Source organism: Nicotiana tabacum, chromosome 24 (assembly GCF_000715075.1).
Source record: "Nicotiana tabacum cultivar K326 chromosome 24, ASM71507v2, whole genome shotgun sequence".
Classification (NCBI taxonomy): Eukaryota; Viridiplantae; Streptophyta; class Magnoliopsida; order Solanales; family Solanaceae; genus Nicotiana; species Nicotiana tabacum.
In genome coordinates this window covers 19347257-19368232 of record NC_134103.1, presented here as the reverse complement: position 1 = coordinate 19368232, position 20976 = coordinate 19347257, and the positions used below count along the sequence as shown (strand labels likewise).

General features: G+C 38.7%; 1 protein-coding gene across 1 annotated transcript; it reads right to left on the bottom strand.

Annotated features, from left to right (window-relative positions):
* Nucleotides 1-1121: 1121 nt before the first annotated feature.
* LOC107818519 (putative F-box protein At1g49610) lies at nt 1122-1970 on the bottom strand. The gene has a single exon (XM_016644542.1). It carries the CDS (start codon nt 1968-1970, stop codon nt 1122-1124), a length of 849 nt encoding a protein of 282 aa, XP_016500028.1.
* Nucleotides 1971-20976: the final 19006 nt, after the last annotated feature.

Below are 20976 nucleotides of genomic sequence, written 5' to 3'. Positions count from 1 at the left end.
CTCACTAGATAAGTGCAAATAATAGGTTTCGAACCAGGGAAATTAGACAGAATGTAGTATAATTTTGAATTCGAACTCATAAACTTCAAATCTTGAATTCGCCTATGTTTGGCAGTATCTGCGCTGCTTCTTTCAAAATGCTACACTCTACTTCAACAGAATCATAGAATATATTACTTACAAAAAAATTAAAAAACAAATAGTTAACATTATATGGGAAAACAAAAAGATGCAAACTACATGCAGCATAAAGTTTTTTTTACCGCAGCAGTACACATAATTTGAGGCCAAAAGCTGAAATTATGAACAGAAAAATACCAAACACAGTGTATCAAGTCATCTACTGAACATCATCACAAGTCAAAGAATTTGCACGACAAATATAGTATCTCTATGCATTTATATTTACTGGAACTACATCATATTTGACAAAAGACTTTCTTTAGAAAAATTATAATAGGACTGCAATCTGAGTATCTACAATACAAAGAAACTACCTCCAATCTAATGAAAAACGAATTCTCCTCCTCTCGTTAGGTTCCACAGTCTGCCGCCTCAAGTCTTCTAGATCAAATTTATAGACTCGCACATCTTTTAATTGACATGTCCAAGGCTTGCTTCCACAAGAAGTAGAACGACTTGAATTCTTCATATACATTAAATGATTGTTGAAATATGTAATCATTTGCTTAGTTGAGAATAAGTTGAGTTTCCTAGGATGACAACTCCATAGTAAAGCATCCGCGAAACTTGGGAACTTAAGTGACCCAATTCAATGCACATCTAACACATCAACTTGTGGGATAGCAAATATTCCGCGGTAAGGATCCCAATTTTCCAAGTCGATTTTAATGCAGCTTGGAAAATGAAGGGTAACATGAGACCAAGAGTTCGAGTTAAATAGAAAGTTCCTCAATTTACGAAACCATAAATCACTTAAATTCTCGCGGCTATATAATTCTAGTCGCGAGTGCTTCAATGGGCCAAATGTTTTTGTAGTTTTAAGCACAGGAATTTCATTTCCGACATAGTCAAGTGATTCCAAGTTTGGAGCATCAATCACCGTTGTGCCACTACAACAACGAATCTCCAAGTTCTTAAGAGATTGACTCTCGCAAACTTTAAACTTTTCTTAACCCTATACTAACGATGTTATCTAACATCAAACTCTCAAGGAATTGACATCTAGAAGTAAGGTGCGCGAGAAATCCATCAGATATCCTCACAGACGATAGCTTTAAAGATTTCAGATTCTGACATGCACCAATATCCAACATAAGGGTCTTTTCCGCAAGACCACAAAAAACTAAGTGTTCAAGAGTTGGTGCTTGAATTTCGACAGGCTGTTTTTTATCTATATGAATGGAAACCATCTTGATCTTTTGAAGATTCCGCAACTTAATCTTTTTCAACCCAATACAATGCTTAATAGTGAAACTAACAATCATGGGACAAGTAGTGACCAGAGTCTGAAGCATGTTGTCGTCTAAACGGACACCTAATAGAGAAAGCTCTCTCAACGAATCGCAGTAATTAGACACAGGGCCACTAGATAACGAAAGCTGCATGAGATCACAATCCTTCAAAACCAATTTTCTTAAAGATTTTGCGCTCAAGATAGTGAAAACATGAGGCAACGGGTATAATACACGACCAAAGTCAACATATCCAAACTCGAGATGGTTTACACCATTCTGAAAAGCGATTTTAAGCCACTTATCAATCAGGGGAAGAACTTCACCGGAACCGAAAATAGATAAATTAAACTTCTCTATAGGGATCTTTTTGTCCCTATATCTTTCCAAGATTTCATCCACTTTTTTTATGTGTTTGAAACCATAAACTCTGAATTCCAAATTGGGATGTGTTAACCAAGCTTGTAACCATGTTTTTGAGAGAATGGTCAATCGGGCTGCTTCTTTATAGCCAAAGTGGGAGAGTACAGTGTGAATAAGACAATCAGGCAACATGTCTGCTAACGTTGTTTGGGGTTTAGAAGATGCTATGTGTTGGGTTTTTAACCTTAAATGTAGCTTAAAAGAGGGTGAATGAGAAATAGAGGAAAATTGAAAATATTCGAGACTTTCCTCCTTGACAAAGGGACATTGTCCCATATTGGAAGAGGAAAAGGTTTTTGATGGGTATATATACAATTGCTCTTCTTCTAGCTCTTAAAGAGTTAAGAAGAAGGCAAGCCTCGCGCCGTCATCATTCGGCTTTGGATGATTGATTGATTGATTTTTTAGACTAAATTTATTTGTTAATAGTAAATATTAACATAAATGTTATTAAATATTCGATTTTTTGTAAACGAAATATTAATATTAAATCCAACGGAATAGTATACGCCCTTCGCTTTTTGTAAAAGTCATTTACGTTATGGTCGTTTTACACAAACAACCCTTCTGAAGAGTTGCGCCTCTTTAGTTTTGAAGAGTTGTACCTCTTTAGTTTAAGCTCAACATTGGCTATAAATACCAGTCCATTCTCTCAGATTTTTAATACGAATTTCTGAGTTTTCCTCCTTTCTTTTGCATTGTTTTAACTACAAAGAAAGCAACAGTAAGTGTGATTTGCTACCGATCTTTGTATTCGCTGAAATACTGGGGTTTGAAGTACCGCTACACCAGTTTGTAATTCGTTCTATCCTGGGAGAAAATAATCCACAATCTTGGGTACTAGGAGGAAATTAAATTCCTTAAGGAAACACTGTGAATTCAGTGGGCTCAGATTAAATTCGGTTTCTTTTATATTTCTGTTTATATGTTATTTTATCTTCTCCAGAATTATTTTACAAATACAGCTTACTATCAAGCTTAAGAAATTTAATATTTTCTGTATTTGTGTTATACTCACTATTCTGGAGACTAAAACCTTTATAGTTTTCTACTCCATTGGAGATTAAGATCTACGTGATTTTAACGTTTGTTTGTGTCATTCTTTTACAGAAATGACAAATGACAACGGGAACCAGACTGTTCCTATGGTGATTGCCAATGCATCGACAAGCCGAACAACACTGGCATTGGCACCGGCAGAAAAACCCGAAAAATTTTTCGGGATTGATTTCAAGCGATGGCAGAAGATGTTCTTCTACTTGACGACTTTAAGTTTGCAGAAGTTCATTAAGGAAGATGTTACTGTTCTGCCCAATGAAACTCCAAAAAATGAACGCTTTCTCGTGACTGAGTCGTGGAAGCATTCTGATTTTCTATGCAAGAATTACATTCTTAGCGGACTGGAGGACGATCTGTATAACGTCTATAGTAATGTGGAGACGTCAAAACAACCGTGGATAGCGCTTGAAAGGAAATACAAAACAGAAAATGCCGGGTTAAAGAAATTTATTGCCGCTAAATTTTTAGACTACAAAATGGTAGATAGCAAGTCTGGTATTACCCAAGTCTAGGAATTACAATTGATTATTCACGATCTCCTTGCTGAAGGTATAAGACAAATTAATACTAATGTTGAAAGTATTAATTTTATTGTTTTTATTAACAGAATTTCCATTGAAGGTCTTGTCATCAATGAAGCATTCCAAGTTGCAGTGATGATTGAGAAGTTGTCTCTTTTGTGGAAGGACTTCAAAAACTACTTGAAATACAAAAACAAGGAGATGTCCCTTGAATATCTCATTGTTCGGTTGAGAATCTAAGAGGACAACAAAGCTGCTCAAAAGAAAGGCTGTGGAAACTCAACAATAATGGGACCAAACATTGTTGAGGATACTCCTCAAAGTAATAGAAAGAGGACGAAGGCTTCTGGACCGAAAAGCAACCCAAGCAAGAAGCGGTTCAATAAAAATTGCTACAACTGTGAAAAAGCTGGACACAGATCTGCAGATTGTCGTGCTCCAAAGAAAGACAAGAAGAAGGGTCAAGCAAACATGGTTGAAAAGCACGAAGATGTTGATGACTTATGTGCTATGCTTTCTGAATGCAACCTGGTAGGAAATCCTAAGGAGTGGTGGATTGATTCTGGAGCCACTCGCCATGTTTGTGTTATTAGAGAAGTGTTTGCTACATATGCTCCTGTTGGACCAGAAGAGACGCTTTCTATGGAAAATTCTGCAACGGCCAAAATTGAAGGATGTGGGAAGATATTTCTGAAAATGACTTCTGGTAAGGTGGTGACTTAGAACAAAGTCCTTCATGTTCTAGAGATTAGAAAGAACTTAGTCTGTGCTGGACTTCTTGTTAAGAACAGGTTTAAGTATGTTTTTATATCCGATAAGGTTGTAATAAGTAAGAATGAGATGTTTGTAGGAAAAAGGTTACCTCACTGAGGGCCTTTTCAAGCTGAATGTAATGGTTGTTGATAATAATAATAATAAAATTTCAGCTTCTTCTTACTTATTTGAGTCAAATGAATTATGGCATATACGTTTGGGTCATGTCAATTATAAAACCTTGCGAAAAATGATTAATTTGGAAATATTGACTATGTTTGAATGCGACAAATTAAAATGTCAAATATGGGTGGAATCTAAGTATGTTAAACATCCTTATAAATCAGTTGAAAGGAATTCAAATCCTTTAGACTTAATTCACATAGATATTTGCGACATGAAGTCAATACTATCTCGCGGTAGAAAGAAGTATTTCATAACTTTTATTGACGACAATACTCAATAATGTTATGTTTACTTACTTAAAAGTAAAGATGAAAAAATAGACGCATTCAAGCAATACAAAAATGAAGTTGAAACGCAACTTAACAAGAAAATCAAAATGATAAGAAGTGATAGGGGTGGTGAATATACATCTCCTTTTGAAGAAATATATTTAGAATATGGAATTATTCATCAAACAACGGCCCCTTACACGACCAAATCCAATGGGATTGCGGAAAGAAAGAATAGTTCATTAAAGAAGATGATGAATGCATTATTGATAAGTTCTGATTTGCCACAGAACTTGTGGGGGGAAGCCGTTCTTACGGTTAACTGGATACTAAATCGAGTACCCTATAGCAAAACACAATCCATTTCATATAAAAAATGGAAAGGAAGGAAGCCCAACTTGAATTATTTTAAAGTGTGGGGGTGTTTGGCAAAAGTGCAAGTTTCTAAACCCAAAAGAGTAAAAATAGGACCGAAAACCGTTGATTGTATTTTCATAGGATATGCGACCAATAGTAAAGCATATCGATTTCTGGTTCATAAATCAGAAAATTCCGGCATTCATAATAATATGGTTATAGAATCAGATAATGTTGAGTTCTTTAAAAATATATATCCGTATAAAAAGGAATGTGAGTCGATTGATGAAGCATCTAAACAACGTCGGGAAGAAACAAAAGAAAGTACATTTAATCAGGAGGATTCAAGACGTAATAAACGTCAAAGAACTTCTACTTTATTTGGACCAGATTTTGTGACTTCCTTATTGGAAAATGAGCCTCGAATATTTAAAGAAGCTATGTCTTCTTCGGAATTATTATTTTGGAAAGAGGCAGTCAATAGTGAAATAGAATCCATATTGAACAACCATACATATGAATTGGTTGATCTTCCTCCTGGAAATAAACCTTTGGGTTCTAAATGGATTTTAAGAGGAAAATGAAAGATGATGGCACTATTGATAAATATAAAAGCAAGACTTGTAGTCAAAGGGTATAGACAACGAGAAGGTCTTGATTATTTTGATACATAGTCTCCAGTTACAAGAATTACGTCCATACGAATGTTAGTAGCATTACCTGCAGTTTATCAAATGGACGTTAAGATGACCTTCTTAAATAAAGATTTGGAGGAAGAAATATACATGGAACAACATGAAGGGTTTGTGGTTCCAGGTAAAGAAAAGAAGGTGTGTAGACTTGTTAAGTCCCTTTACGAACTAAAACAAGCACCCAAACAATGGCTTGCAAAATTTGACCAAACAATGTTGTCAAATGGTTTTAAGATAAATGAATGTGATAAATGTGTGTACATTAAAAATGTTTCAAATTACATAGTCGTTGTTTGCTTATATATGGATGATATGTTTATAATGAGTAATGACATTGCCAACATAAATGCGACTAAGCGTATGCTAACTAGAAAGTTTGATATGAAGGACTTGGGAGTTGCTGATTTAATTCTGGGGATTAAGATCCATAGAACTCCTCAAGGTCTGGCATTGTTACAATCTCATTATATTAAGACAATGCTTGAAAAATTCAAGCACTTAGGGTTTAAAGTTGCAAAGACTCCAATTGACGTGAATCTTGCATTAGCAAAGAACAAAGGCCAAAGCATATCACAATTGGATTATGCTTGTGTGTTGGGATGCTTAATATATATCATGAATTATACACGACCAGATATAGCTTGTGCTATAAGTAAATTGAGTCGATACACGAGCAATCCGGGTCAATCTCATTGGATGGCAATGAAACGAGTTTTGGGATATTTAGAACATACCCAGGACTTTGCTTTGCACTACAATAAATATCCTGTGGTGATTGAGGGATATTATGATGCAAATTGGATCACCGGTTCAACTGATTTTAAGTCCACAAGTGGATATGTATTCACTATTGGTGAAGGAGCGGTATCTTAGAAGTCGTCCAAGCAAACTTGTATTGCCCGCTCTATAATGGAGGCTAAGTTCATAGCCTTAGATAAAGCCGGTGAAGAAGCTGAATGGCTCCGGAATTTCTTGAAAGACATTCCATTTTGTCCCAAACCGTTGGCACCAATATGCATACATTGCAATAGTTAAGCTGCAATTGGAAGGGCTGGGAGCGTGATGTATAACGGTAAATCTCGTCATATACGACGAAGACATAAAACTATTAGGCAATTACTCTCTAAAGGAATTATCACGATTGACTATGTAAAGTCAAGCGATAATGTGTTAGATCCACTTACAAAAGGCCTAACTAGAGAGGTAGTTGAGAAATCATTGAGGGGAATGAGACTATGACCGAGAACAAGCCATTGTAGCGGTAAATCTACCTAGAAGACTGGAGATCCAAAGATCTAGGTTCAAGGAGATAAAAAAAAGTCATTAATGGCGGTTCAACATTGTCAACTAAAAGTTTGGTCCATTCTCGTGATGAGACAATGTTCAGTACCAAGGATAAAGCATTAAGATTTTTTAATGATTTCTAAATTTGATACGGGTTATATCAAATAGTGTATCTACGGGATGACACGTTTAAGAATCAACTATGTAAGTGTGAAGTGTTAGCCGCTTCAAGGAGAATTTTGTAAAGGCCAGTTCTCTACGCACTTGTGAAACCAGACAGTGTTCATGGCTGAAACGAACACAATAATGAGAGCCAAAGACGGTTAAGGGTTGGTTGTGTGACTTATGGTTGTCTAGGTATACACCAAAGTTCGACGGTTCAAAGATATCAAATCTACCGATTGACCGAGTATATCCGACATAAGTTCACTACAGAAAGTTCAAAGGGAAACCTACTTATCCAGATATAATTAATCCTTACTTATGAATCACACAGTTTTTCATACATATTTCCGTGATATAGCCATTCCCCATTCATATGGGGGATTGATGGATTTTTAAGCTTAAATGTAGCTTAAAAGAGGGTGAATGAGAAATGGAGGGAAATTGAAAATATTTGAGTTTCCCTCCTTGACAAAGGGACATTTTCCCATATTGGAAGAGGAAAAGGTTTTTGATGGGTATATATACAATTGCTCTTCTTCTAGCTCTTAAAGAGTTAAGAAGAAGGCAAGCCTCGCGCCGCCGTCGTCGTCGTCGCTCTGCTCGGCTTCGGCTTCAGCTTCGGATTCGGATTTGATCAAATGATTGATTGATTAATTTTTTAGACAAAATTTATTTGTTAATGGTAAATATTAACAGAAATATTATTAAATATCTAGTTTTTTGTAAACAGAATATTAATATTAAATCCAACGAAACAATATATGCCTTTCGCTTTTTGTAAAAGCCATTTACGTTATGGACGTTTTACACAAATAACCCTTCTGAAGAGTTGCACCTCTTCAATTTTGAAGAGTTGCACCTCTTCAGTTTGAGCTCAGCATTGGCTATAAATACCAGTCCATTCTCTCAGATTTTTAATATGAATTTCTGAGTTCTCCTCCTTTCTTTTGCATTGTTTTAACGACAAAGAAAGCAACAGTAAGTGTGATTTGTTACCGATCATTGTGTTCGCTGAAACACTGGTGTTTGAAGTACTGCTACACCAGTGTGTAATTTGTTCTCTCCTGGGAGAAAATAATCCACAACCTTGGGTATTAAGAGGGGATTAAATTCCTTAAGGAAGCACTGTAAATTCAGTGGGCTCGGATTAAATTCGGTTTCTTTTATATTTATGTTTATATGTTATTTTATTTTCTCCAGAATTATTTTACAAATACAGCTTACTATCACTATGATCATGCAAAATCTTGAAAGTTAGGTGTGATACTTAGAATATATTTATGGTTTTCGAAATAAGTCCTACTTCTAGGAGGAGAAGTAATGAAAACCTTAAATCTTCTAGGAATTATGAAAAATATATATTTTAATATAAATCTCTAAAAATGCTCTTTACAATAAGAAATTCTACGCACATAAAAACAAACTAGTATTACTCCTATTTATAATAATGTTAAACCTATTTTGACTAGAAATTAGAAAAATTATTCCTACATAATTCTGACGACATCCTAATTAAATATAAATTAAATAAATTTATAAATACCAAATCCTAAACAATTTAGGTTTTTTTACAATTTTAAATTAATTTTTCAACATATCAAGAATGGAGTCTCCTTAAAATGTGAATTTGTAACATGTAAAAATGACTTAATAGTATAAAGTTTCTTTGCACCTATATAACAGTTACATTTCAGTATTACATAATGTATTCTCCTTTTGTTTCCCATCGACAAAAAAATCTGAATATAGCTAAACGTTCTCAGCTCTTACGAACCATTAAGCTAGTTCTCACGAGAAAAAATAAAAATCACTCATAGATCTTCTAGCGGAATCATTTTGAAAACTAAAAATCAAATAATTTCGTTTCTTTTACATGATTTTAATTTTTTAAATATTATTATTATTTTTATTTTTATTATTGTTACTATTATTATTATTATAATATATGAGTAATAAGTAACATAATATGGGAAACACAGATAAGTGTTAAGTGAAATCTACGGGGATCGGAGGTGTATGGGCGAAAACTTCATTCTATGTATTTCACTTAGTCAACGGTAATAAAGCCTTTGATAGTTGTGACGTGTCATGATGACTTTAAAAGATCGAGGTCAAGGTTGAAGGACGGAGCGACACCGAGGTCGAAGATGACTCAACATATGACGAGGACGGGCTCTCATTTTAGGTGCGAAGCGGCGATCAGTCTTAGATCTTAGATTTCCGAAGGAATATTCTAAGGATATTCCCTTTTGTTGTACTATCTAGGCCTCTAGGGTTTCATGGCCCATGTGCGTGTAGATAAGAGGATTCATTGGACTTTTTGTAAAGAATTTTATTAACATTCTCATTTTCACTTTATTGAATAGAAACAAAGTTTAACTTTACACTTTCATCCCTCTCTCCCGATACAAGAAGGATTGGAATATATGATTGCTTATCATCATATATCATTGTGAAAAAGACATCCGAGGATCTCATCCTTGTCGGGTTAACTTTGTCGCATCTACTATTTGAAAGCCATTTATTGCTTTCCTTTACATTTTCAAGTCATTATTGCTCCATTATTATCTTACGTTGCCTTCTTTAATGTTATTTTTTTTACTCGCCTTTAAGTACCAGATCTATCCTTAGATATTAATATTGACTATGATTAACCCTGTTTTTTCAACAAATCTAATTGTATAAAACCAAAATAAAAATCGGGTCATGCAAGAGGTCTTTCAAATTATTCCTAAAATCATTTTTAAAGGATTTTTGAGGGGAAGCTCTTCTTTCGTCAGCTGTTTCATCATCTTGAGGCCAAGCAAAAGGAGTAAGATTCTTGATAGTAAATATACTTTTTAATCTTTGACCTATAATGTGCCTTTACCAAATTATGTGTCTAACAACCGCTAACAAGTAAAAAACTTATTGGCTCTTTTATTAGTTATAAAGGACAAAACTTGCAGTATATATAGTTTCCCACAAAAGACTTTGTATACGGGTAAAATCGAACGCGACGCTCGATCGAGCTCAACGACATTTAAATGGAAATCGAAGTCACAAGTGATACAGGTCCCGATATCAAAGTTCAGATATCCGACATGGATGGCCGAGATCGGATATGATCGAAAGCGCTATCGAAGCTAGTTCAAGAGCATCAGATTTGCCCTCGAGTTTATCGAGGACACGACCGACCCTACTTCTAAAGAACCTCGGGAAAGCGTTGCCAGCTCAGCTGACAAGGGTCCATAACTGTTGCCACTAACTGATTATTATAGCGTAAATCACGGTATTAGTGAAAAAGGTGGCCAATGGTCAGAAATATACAAATATACATAACACACTACTTTACACTTGCTCTTTGAAGTATCTTTGATTTCAGGCTTAAAATGGCAAACTCTCAATTAGCACTCCCGCATATCGACAATGAGTCCGGCCACCAAGATGAGAATAACAATATAGTGCCCGGTAACGCATGGCCACTCGCTGATGCCGTCGGAATTCAGGTCGCAGACCCGATTTTTTTGAATTCACATGTGGCCATCAAAACAAACTTGCATACCGACCCTGAAAATAGCGTTCGTGGTGGAGCCCGATCAGCAGCTCGAAACACACAAAATGCTAAAGAATACGGGATCAGTCTACGCATGATTTTCGAAATGCTTCAAGCTCAACAGGTGGCGATAGCTCAGTTGCAGAGCCAGATCTAGACTCCGAGCGGAAACAGACCCGATCCACCTCGAGAAATTACTCGGAGAATATAACCGGCCATAGTAAGGTCAGTTGAATAGCAGTCAGGCACCAACCCCAAAATAATAAAAATGCTTGAAGAGCTGACAAAACAGGTAGAATACGGGGAGAAGAAAATCGAAGCAAACGATAAGAAGGTTGAAACCTATAACTCCAGAGTAGACCAAATCCCGGGAGCACTCCCGGTATTGAAGGGACTAGATGCTAAGAAGTTCGCGTAAAAACCTTTTTCTCCAAGCGCCCCCCAAAGCCGATCGCCAAAAAGTTTCGTATGCCCGAAATACCTAAGCATAACAGAACGACCGATCCAAACGAGCATGTAACCTCTTATACATGTGCCATCAAAGGGAACGACTTGGAAGATGACGAGATCGAGTCCGTCCTGTTGAAAAAATTCGGGAAAACTCTGTCAAAGGGATCCATAATATGGTATCATAAATTACCTTATAATTATATTGACTCATTTTCTATGCTTGCAGATTCTTTCATGAAAGCACATGCAGGTGCCATCAAGGTCGAAACCAGAAAATCGGACCTTTTCAAAGTTAAACAGAGGGATAACGAAACACTCAGGGAATTCTTGTCCCGTTTTCAAATTCTTGTCACTGATGATTAGGATGTTCAGACTTTCACTCAGGGACTCAATATTCGAAGCTTTATTGCTTCGCGACAGTTGAAGCAAAATTTAATAAAATACCCTGCCACTACCTGGGTCGATGTGCACAATCGGTATCAATCGAAAATCAGAATCGAAGATGGTCAACTTGGAGCCCCTTCAGAGTCTATTTATCCGGCCAGAACCCTCGAAAGAGTCAAGAGAGACACCGATCGCGAGCATGGATCGAACAGAGATCAATATCAACCATATAATGAAGATCGGAGGAGCGGCGGATCAGGCCGAAACCATATGAGAAACGAAAGGAGAAATGATCAAGGTAGAGATAATCGGGGGATTATTACCAAAAACGGCTTCGACAGGTCCATCGGTCCTAAAGAAACACCGAGGCTATCGGAGTACAACTTTAGTATAGATGCAGCAGCCATCGTATCGGCCATCGGGCAGATCAGGGATGCCAAATGGCCTCGACCTCTTCAATCTGACCCAGCTCAAAGAGATCCCCACCTGGTGTGCAAGTACCATGGAACTCATAGTCATAGAACAGAAGATTGCTGACAACTGAGAGAAGAAGTAGCCAGATTATTCAATGATGGGCATCTTCAAGAATTATTGAGCAACAGAGCCAAGACTCACTTCAGAAACACGGATTCTAACAGGCAGATAGAACAAGAAGATATTGAACCTCAACATGTCACTAATATGATCATTGGTGGGGTCGATATCCCACATGAACCAATGTTGAAATGCACCAGTTTGTCCGTCACCAGGGAAAAGCGAACTCGAGAATACGGACCAGAGGGGTCATGTCATTCAGCGATGAAGATGCAAAAGGAATCATACAACCTCATAATGATGCACTGATAATATTTGTACTAGTGAATAAAACCACAATTAAACGTGTCTTAATTGATCCAGGTAGCTCAGCCAACATTATTCGGTCGAGGGTCGTATAACAGCTCGTGCTACTAGACAAGATCGTGCCCGAAGTCCGAATCCTAAATGGGTTCAACATGGTATGTGAAACCACTAAAGGGGAGATCACATTACCAGTCAATATCGCACGAGTCATATGTGGGACCAAATTTTATGTGATCGAAGGAGACATGAGGTATTATGCCCTTCTCGGGAGGCTATGGATCCACAACATGAGGGCGGTACCCTCAACTCTCCATCAAGTACTAAAATTTCCGGCCCCGGAAGGGATTAAGACGATCTATAGAGAACAACCGTCAGCAAAAGAAATGTTTGCCGTTGAAGAGCTGATTCTGATATCAACACTCAGAACATCAAAGAAACCAAGTTCAAGCTCCGACCTCGTGGCCAAATAGCAATCACCGATACCGACCTCGACACAATCGGATGAGAAAATGATGTTCGAGGGCGATGATTACGGGGTCCCTCAATATTTTATAGTTCCGGATGACTCCGACGCTATCAAATCAACAATCGAAGAGCTGGAGCAGGTTACATTGATCGAACATCTACCCGATCGAAAGGTATACCTGGGCGCGGGGTTACCTCTCGAGCTCAGGAAAAGCTTTATTCAATTTCTCTTAGTTAACATCAATTGTTTTGCTTGGTCCGATCTTGACATAACAGGTATCCCACTGGAGGTAACCGTTCACAAGCTAAGCATGTACCCAAAAATCACTCCGGTCAAACAGAAGAGGATACCCCAGTCCGAAATAAAGAATGCTTTCATCAAGGACGAGGTATCTAAACTCCTTAAAATAGGATCCATTCGGGAGGTTAAATACCTGGAATGGTTAGCAAACGTTGTAGTAGTCCCTAAGAAAGGGAACAAAATGAGAATGTGCATAGATTATAAAGATTTAAATAAGGCATGTCCTAAAGACTCTTTCCCCTTGCCCAACATCGATCGCATGATCGATGCCACGGCTGGCCACGAGATCTTCAGTTTTCTCGACGCCAATTCCAGGTATAACCAAATACGGATGAACTCGGGCGACTAGGAAAAAACTTCTTTTATCACTAAATACGGCACATACTGCTATAACGTAATGCCATTCGGATTAAAGAGTGTTGGTGCCACTTACCAACATTTAGTAAATCAAATGTTCGAGGAAAAGATAGGTAAAACAATGAAAGTTTACATTGATGACATGTTAGTTAAGCCCCTGCGAGCAGAGGACCATTTAAAACACTTGCAAGAAACCTTTGATATATTGAGGAAGTACAACATGAAGCTGAATCTAGAAAAATTTGGTTTCAGAGTCGGGTCCGGCAAATTTCTTGGGTTCATGGTATCCAACAGAGGAATTGAGATTAACCCCTATAAGATCAAGGCTATCTAGGGCATCACTATCGTGGATAACGTAAAGGTCGTACAAAGTATAACCGGACGCATTGCCGCCCTGGGGCGATTCATCTTGAGGTCCTCCGATAAAAGCCATCAATTTTTCTCGTTATTGAGAAAGAGAAACAACTTCACATGGACCCCGGAATGCCAACAGACCTTGGAAGGGATTAAGCACTATCTGTCGAGCCTGCCACTACTTCATACTCCGAGGACGGATGAACAACTATACTTGTATTTGGCAGTATCAGATGTAGCGGTAAGTGGAGTCCTAATTCGGAAAGAACGAGGTACGCAATTTCCGATTTATTATGTTAGCAGGACCCTAGGTGAGGCTGAAACTATGTATCCTCACTTAGAAAAATTGGCTCTTGCTTTGCTAAGTATCTCTAGGAAATTGAAACCATATTTTTAGTGCCATCCCATATGTGTTGTGACATTTTACCCATTAAGAAATATAATGCATAAGCCCGAACTCTCGGGACGATTGACCAGATAGGCCATAGAATTTAGCGGGTACGATATCGAGTATCAACTTCGGACTGCCATTAAGTCTCAAATATTGGAAGATTTCGTCGCCAATTTTACACTGACCCTAATACCCGAGGTCGATAGAGAATTGTTGGCTAACTCGAATACATCCTCGGGAATCTGGACCCTATTTACAGACGGTGCCTCGAATGTAAAGGGGTCTGGACTTGGCATCATGTTAAACCCACCGTCGGGAAACATAATTAGACAATCCATTAGAACTGTGAAATTAACTAACAATGAGGCTGAATATGAGGCCATGATTGCAGGTCTCGAACTCGCCAAAGCTTGGGGGCAGAGGTGATCGAGGTTAAATCTGACTCCCTCCTTGTGGTGAATCAAGTTAACGGGACATTCGAAGTCAGAGAAGAACAAATGCAAAGGTACCTCGATAAACGACAGGTAACATTACACCGGTTCAAAGAATGGACTTTACAGCATATGACTCGAGATCAGAATAGCGAGGCCGATGCTCTTTCAAACTTAGGGTCATCGGTAGAAGACAACGAGCTCAGCTCGAAGGCAGTTGTACAACTAAGGAGATCGGTGGTAGAAGGAGGCCATGCCGAAATAAACTCCACGATCCTAACCTGGGATTGCAGAAACATATACATCGAATATTTGAAAACAGGGAAATTACCCCCAGATCCGAAAGAATCGAGGGCCCTATGCACAAAAACAGCCTGATTCAGCCTATCCAAGGACGAGATCTTATTTAGAAGAATGTTCGATGGCCACTAGCTATATGTCTGGGACCAGGAGACACTGACTACGTTCTAAGGGTAATTCATGAGGGCACCTGTGGAAATCACTCTGGTGCCGAATTATTGGTTCGAAAAATAATTAGAGCCGATTATTATTAGATCGATATAGAAAAAGACGCGACAGAATTTGTACAAAAATGGGACGGATGCCAGATACATGCTCCGATGATACACCAGCCCGGGGAGCCACTGCATTCGATCTTATCACCATGGCCATTCATGAATGGGGAATGGACATCGTCGTCCCCCTACCACGGGCACCAGGTAAGGCTCAATTTATTTTATTTATGACTGACTACTTTTCTAAATGGGTTGAAGCACAAGCATACAAGAAGGTCAGGAAAAAGGAAGTCATCGACTTTATCTAGGACCACATCATATGTGATTCAGGATGTCATCCGAGATCGTATATGATAATGGGAAATAATTTATCGGCAGCAGAGTTACCAAATTTCTCGAAGACCATAAAATCAAAAGGATCTTATCAACGCCTTACCACCCCAGTGCGAATGGACAAGCGGAATCGACCAAAAAAATCATTATCCAAAACCTTAAGAAAAGATTGACCGACGCCAAAGGGAAATGGAGAGAGATCCTGCCTGAAGTCCTTTGGGCATATTGCACGACCTCGAAATCGAGTACCGGAGCTACACCATTCTCACTGGTTTATGGTGCCGAAGCTCTTATACCGATCGAAGTCGGAGAGCTAAGTATCAGATTTCGATACACAACGAAGGAATCCAATAACGAGGCCATCATGTCCACAAATATCTGGGTATCCGATTAATGTTGGTGCCATCATGTCCACAAATATCACTTTAGCTGTTCAGAAAGATGAGAGATCCTACCCCTACCCGAACTTCCTCACAGAATACTTCAAAGATCAAAAGGTGGAGCTGAGGCAGTATGATACAGAAGTAAAGACCAAGAAGCCTTTATCATGGTACCACCTACAGGGTGCGGACAACCCGAAGTTCAAGGGTAAGGCAACTACCTCCGCTGGCTAGTCTGAGGAGCCTATGGTAGTAGTTACTTATTCAGCTGCTGAGCCTTCCACAACAGTCGGTCCTTCCACCGAGACAGCAGTCATGCCACCACCGTTGTCTTCTAGACCACCAATTTCATTATTAGTGCCATTATCAGTTCCAGCCTCATCTACTTATCCTCAGACAGCATTGCGATTCTCCCAGATATTGGTGAGTCTCAATAACTGAATGCAGGCAACTACTACAAAGCTGACTGACATATCCAGTGTTGTTGCAGCACAGTCTTCGGCCCCAGCAGCACCACAGGTACCTCCGTCAGTGGAGGAAACATTGAAGAAGACTCTGGACAACCAGAAGACTATCATGGCTACAGTGGTGGCACGCGAGAAAGCTATTGAGGATTTGGGCAAATAGGTTAAGAAGATGCGGAAGTCTCAGGCATCGAAGAGGTCAGTGGGGAAGTTGAGAAAAGAGAATGCCAAGATTGCATCTGCTGGATATCTACCATTGGACCTGCTTATAGACCCAGCAGCACATGCAGCACCAGCAGCAGTACTCGAGGCATCCGAGGCAGCAGCCGACTAGTCTGAGGATCCGGTTACAACTGCCCACATCGCTGAGGAGATGATCTATATGCTCGGCAACCCAATTGTCCCTCAGCCAGGCGATGATGAGATATAGCTAGAAGAGACCGAGGGTGTTGTAGATGCCATGCAGACCGAGACCACATAGGGAGTTTTCTTAACTCTCTACCCTTCCCTGTTCTTAGTTTTGTTAAGCATTGGGGACAATGCTTATTTTTATTTGGGGGTGGTATATTTTGATTAATTTGACATTGACATTTGGCATGTAATAACTCTTATACTATTTTTTTCCTTTATCTTTATTTTCTCTTTGGTATATATATATATATATATATATATATATATATATATATATATATATATATATATATATATATATATTCTTAACGGGTTAACGGATTATCCGTTAAGAAAATTGAATAATCCGCCCGTATATTCATTTTACTTTCCGTAGTTTACTTCATAGCTTCTTTAGTTTGTTTTTATTTAGTAGTATAACTTCTTATCTACTCTAGTAGCTTCTTTTTGATTTGTTAGCTTCTTTTTCATTTTGAGTGAACAATAAACCTTTGGATTTCTTAATGCCACAGTCCTTTCCAAAGGTAGATTTTGTGTGAACCAGGTGGCTCTTCCCAACGATGGATGGCGTGACAACTTTCTTAAGGGATTGAGTCCGTTTTCTTTTATGTATAGGCAAATATAGTAGTAATGAATAAAAGGGTCTCAAGAATGCTTCACTTGGTACCAACACATTTACCTATGGTCTTATGGTTAAAAATAAGTTGTTGGCAGAAAATAGCTCTTGTTGTGACATTTTGACTCTTGTGTTGACATAAGCAGTCATCAAGTGGTTCAGTCGAGCCATTTGTGATTCTCTATATTAGCTAGGGTTGTTGTGGGCCCTTGACTACGTTCTCTTTAGCAATCCAAAAGCGTGAGAGGTGAGATATTTAGCTGCAAGTCCAAGTACCCGTGCTAATAGTCTAGAAATTGCCTCGAATATTTTTCTAGGCAAAATTCTAAGCGTAGATTGGCTTGAGAAATGATTGTAGGCTCTCCTTGTTCCAATTTGTAGTTTGAAATCTTCCATAACCTACCAATGTGATATCCCTAGTCAAACCCTTTGAGCCGAAGCCCTTTTTCTTTCAATAACCACATTACAAGCCTTTATCTGTTTTGTAATGACCCTCTCTTGGCACCCGATCTTTTCTTAGCATTCTTGAGAAATAATTGTCAAAAACATAAGTTTGGGGGAGAGACGAGAAGCTTGAAGGTGATATAAAGGTACAAAGAAGAGGAAAGAAATGAATAAAAGGGAAGGCAAAGGAAAGAAAGAAAGAACAAAAAGCAAAATGCCAAAAAGAAAGTGAATAAAGTAAGAAGTTGAAGGGATTAAAAGAAAAGCAAAGATGAAAGGCATGAAGTAAATAGAAAAGGAGAAACATGAATATCATGTCCAAGAAAGAGTAACGTCACGTCTCTCTAGTTCCCCCGAGGAAAAAGAAAATGACTCAAAGAGTCGATAAAGTATGAGCCAAAAAAGAGAACATGGAGTGCTTAAGGAAAGATGAAACCGTTCTATTCCAACAAGTCTTACCTTGGTCCAAAAGCCTTCATTACATCACGCAAAAGCCCTACATGATTTCAAGATTGAGTGAGCTTATATTAGTAGTGATTTACATGAGGGGCAAGCTTATGGTACTTAAAGTCGGGCTTGTGACGTTCTTTTAAGAGAGATGAGCGAACTTTTTACAATCCTTGCTTCGAGTGTTTCATTCTAAAGTGATATTTGCTAATGGAGAGTAAAGGAGGGGGAGTTTGGGATCCACAATGACCTACGTGAAGGAGTAATCTTCCTTGATTAATAGAGTCAACTCTTGATGCTCTAGTGTCACATTAGAACTATTGTACTCAAAAAGTCAAATCATTGCGTTGTTGATAATTCATATGTGTTGTGGGTAATTGTTGGTCCCAATTGATGTGTGATTGATTCACCTTAGGCCAGCTGAAATAGTTATTGTCTTGTGGAGATGAGAATTACCTTATTTGCTTGAGGACAAGTAAAAGCTTAAGTTTGGGGGAGTTGATAAGTAGGGATTTTGACTACTTATTTGCACTTTTTCACTTTCGTTCTAGCTCAAAATTGCTTAAAGGAATTCCCTATAACTGACGAAATGTGCTTTCTTGCAGGAGTGTTGGAATATGAGCCAAAGAAATGAAAATCAACTCAAGAAGGAGTAAATTTGGACAATGACCAAAACAAGGCAAAAAGGGGCATAGTGCGGACCGCACAAAAGTGAGTGCGGACGCAGAAACTAAGGGCGTCCTCTGACAGAATTTTAAGGCAAAATGCGGACCGCACAATTCTAGTGTGGCCGCAGAAGATGAAGTTCAGAGAATTGTATTTTCGGGCCATGAAGAAGAGCGGACCGCACTATTATTGTGCGGCCGCAGGATGTCAAGTGAGGCCGCACTCATAATTGTGCGGTCCACAGAAGAGAAGAATCAGAGAGCCATGTTCAAGTCCAAAATAAAGGAGTACGGACCGCACTATAATTGTGCGGCCGCAGAAGTAAGAGTGCGGCCACACTCATAAATGTGCGGTCCGTAGAAGAAGAAGGAGTGTGGCCGCAACCCAGAATTGTGCGGCCGCAGAGATGGAACCTGTCAAGCCCAGTCTACTTGTGCGACCGCACACATAATTGTGCGGTCACACAACCTCCGCAAGGGCATTTTCGGCAGATATTTTTAGCTTAGTATAAATAGAACTTTTTGTCATTGTTAGGTTAAAGTTTTGTTTTGGTAGAGAACCTGAGCCATTTTTTCTTTACTGTTTTGAGTAATATCGTACTAGATTAGCTTCTAAACATTAGATTTTATTTCCCTAATCAATTATTATGGATTCTATCTTAATTTCTTCTTTAATTTCTTCATTTTTCATGAGTAGCCAAATTTTTAGCTAGGGTTGTAGCCCAACCCTAGTGTGGGTACTTAATGGGTGTTTGATTTAGGGCTTGTTTGTGATTGGGCTAGTGATATTTAGCCTAGTTCTTGCTTGAAATCAAGAATTAATGGTTGCAAACATTGATTCATGCCTATTTGACTTAGTCTATACTTGAGAAAGAGAGATTAAGTCTAGAAAAACTTGGCTAACAAGAAATTGGGGTGAAGTCAAGAAATTGATAGCCCCAATTAAAGGGTGATTCTAGAGATAGTAAGACCCGACTTGAGCATATATCACTCGTTTTGTGCAATACCCATTTGGACTTGAGAAATCCAAATTGGGCAAAATCACTCAAACTACCGAGAGGTATAGAGTGAGTAATTGCATGTGATTGCTAACCCCCGACAAAACAAACTTGTCCTAGAGTTTACAACCTATTAGGTAACCACCTAGGTGGAAGTCACGTCCATAGATCCTTTATCATTTGAAAAGCAACCAAAACCAAAAATATTTTTTTCTAGTTTTATAATTGCAATCAATAGCTTAAATTAGAAGTAGATACAACAAACAAGAATATGGAAGTGTAATTTGAGGCGCATCATACAATTACACTAAATATATACCTAATCCCAATTCTAACTCCTTGTGGATTCGACCCCGACTTGCGTTGGGTTTTTATTATTTCTTCGACCGCCTCACTACCTATATGTGTGGTGTGAGTTTAGGCGACATCAAGTCCTAAGAGGCACGTCTCTAATCGGAGGCAGCATATTCACTCTCAGTATCTTCTCCACCCTCAGATTCTCTCAAACTCTAATTTTCCTCAGGCAAGGCCAGCTTCCGGGTCTTTGTTTCTTCTGCCCTGGCTTTCTCGATTTCAGCGAGAATATCAAAGCCTTGAGCACGGACTTTCTCGAGGGCCTCCCTTCGAGCTTGCCACCTCGTATGATGCACCGTGCTCTTGGCCTGCGCCTGGATGGACTCGATATCAACCTTGTATTGGGCCACTTTAGCATCGGTCCTGTTATTTGCCGTGGCCGCCTTGGATCTGGCTACCTCGAGTTCATCGACTAGGCTTGCCTTATCAGAAGTTGCCAAGTCCAGTTGGGATTGAAGTACCTCGATTTTCATAACCTTCTCTGAGGCCTTCCCTTTTGCAGCTCGAAGCTGGGTCTCCGTCGATTCCAGTTGTGCTTGCACAACATCATTTTTAGAGGCTAAGATGTCCATATTTTTCTTGAACACCTCGGCCTCAGCTTCATCTACCTGTGCCTAGAGCTCCCCGATCTGTTCAAGCCTTTGCCGTACCTACAGGATCGGATTGTTAGTCATTATCTTCATTTCGTCTTCACTATCGTGAAGAACTCGAAATATC

What these genes read in the sequence shown, in the direction of transcription:
- LOC107818519 (XM_016644542.1), bottom strand. Translation starts at nt 1,970, where the DNA reads ATGTTGCCTGATTGTCTTATTCACACTGTACTCTCCCACTTTGGCTAT.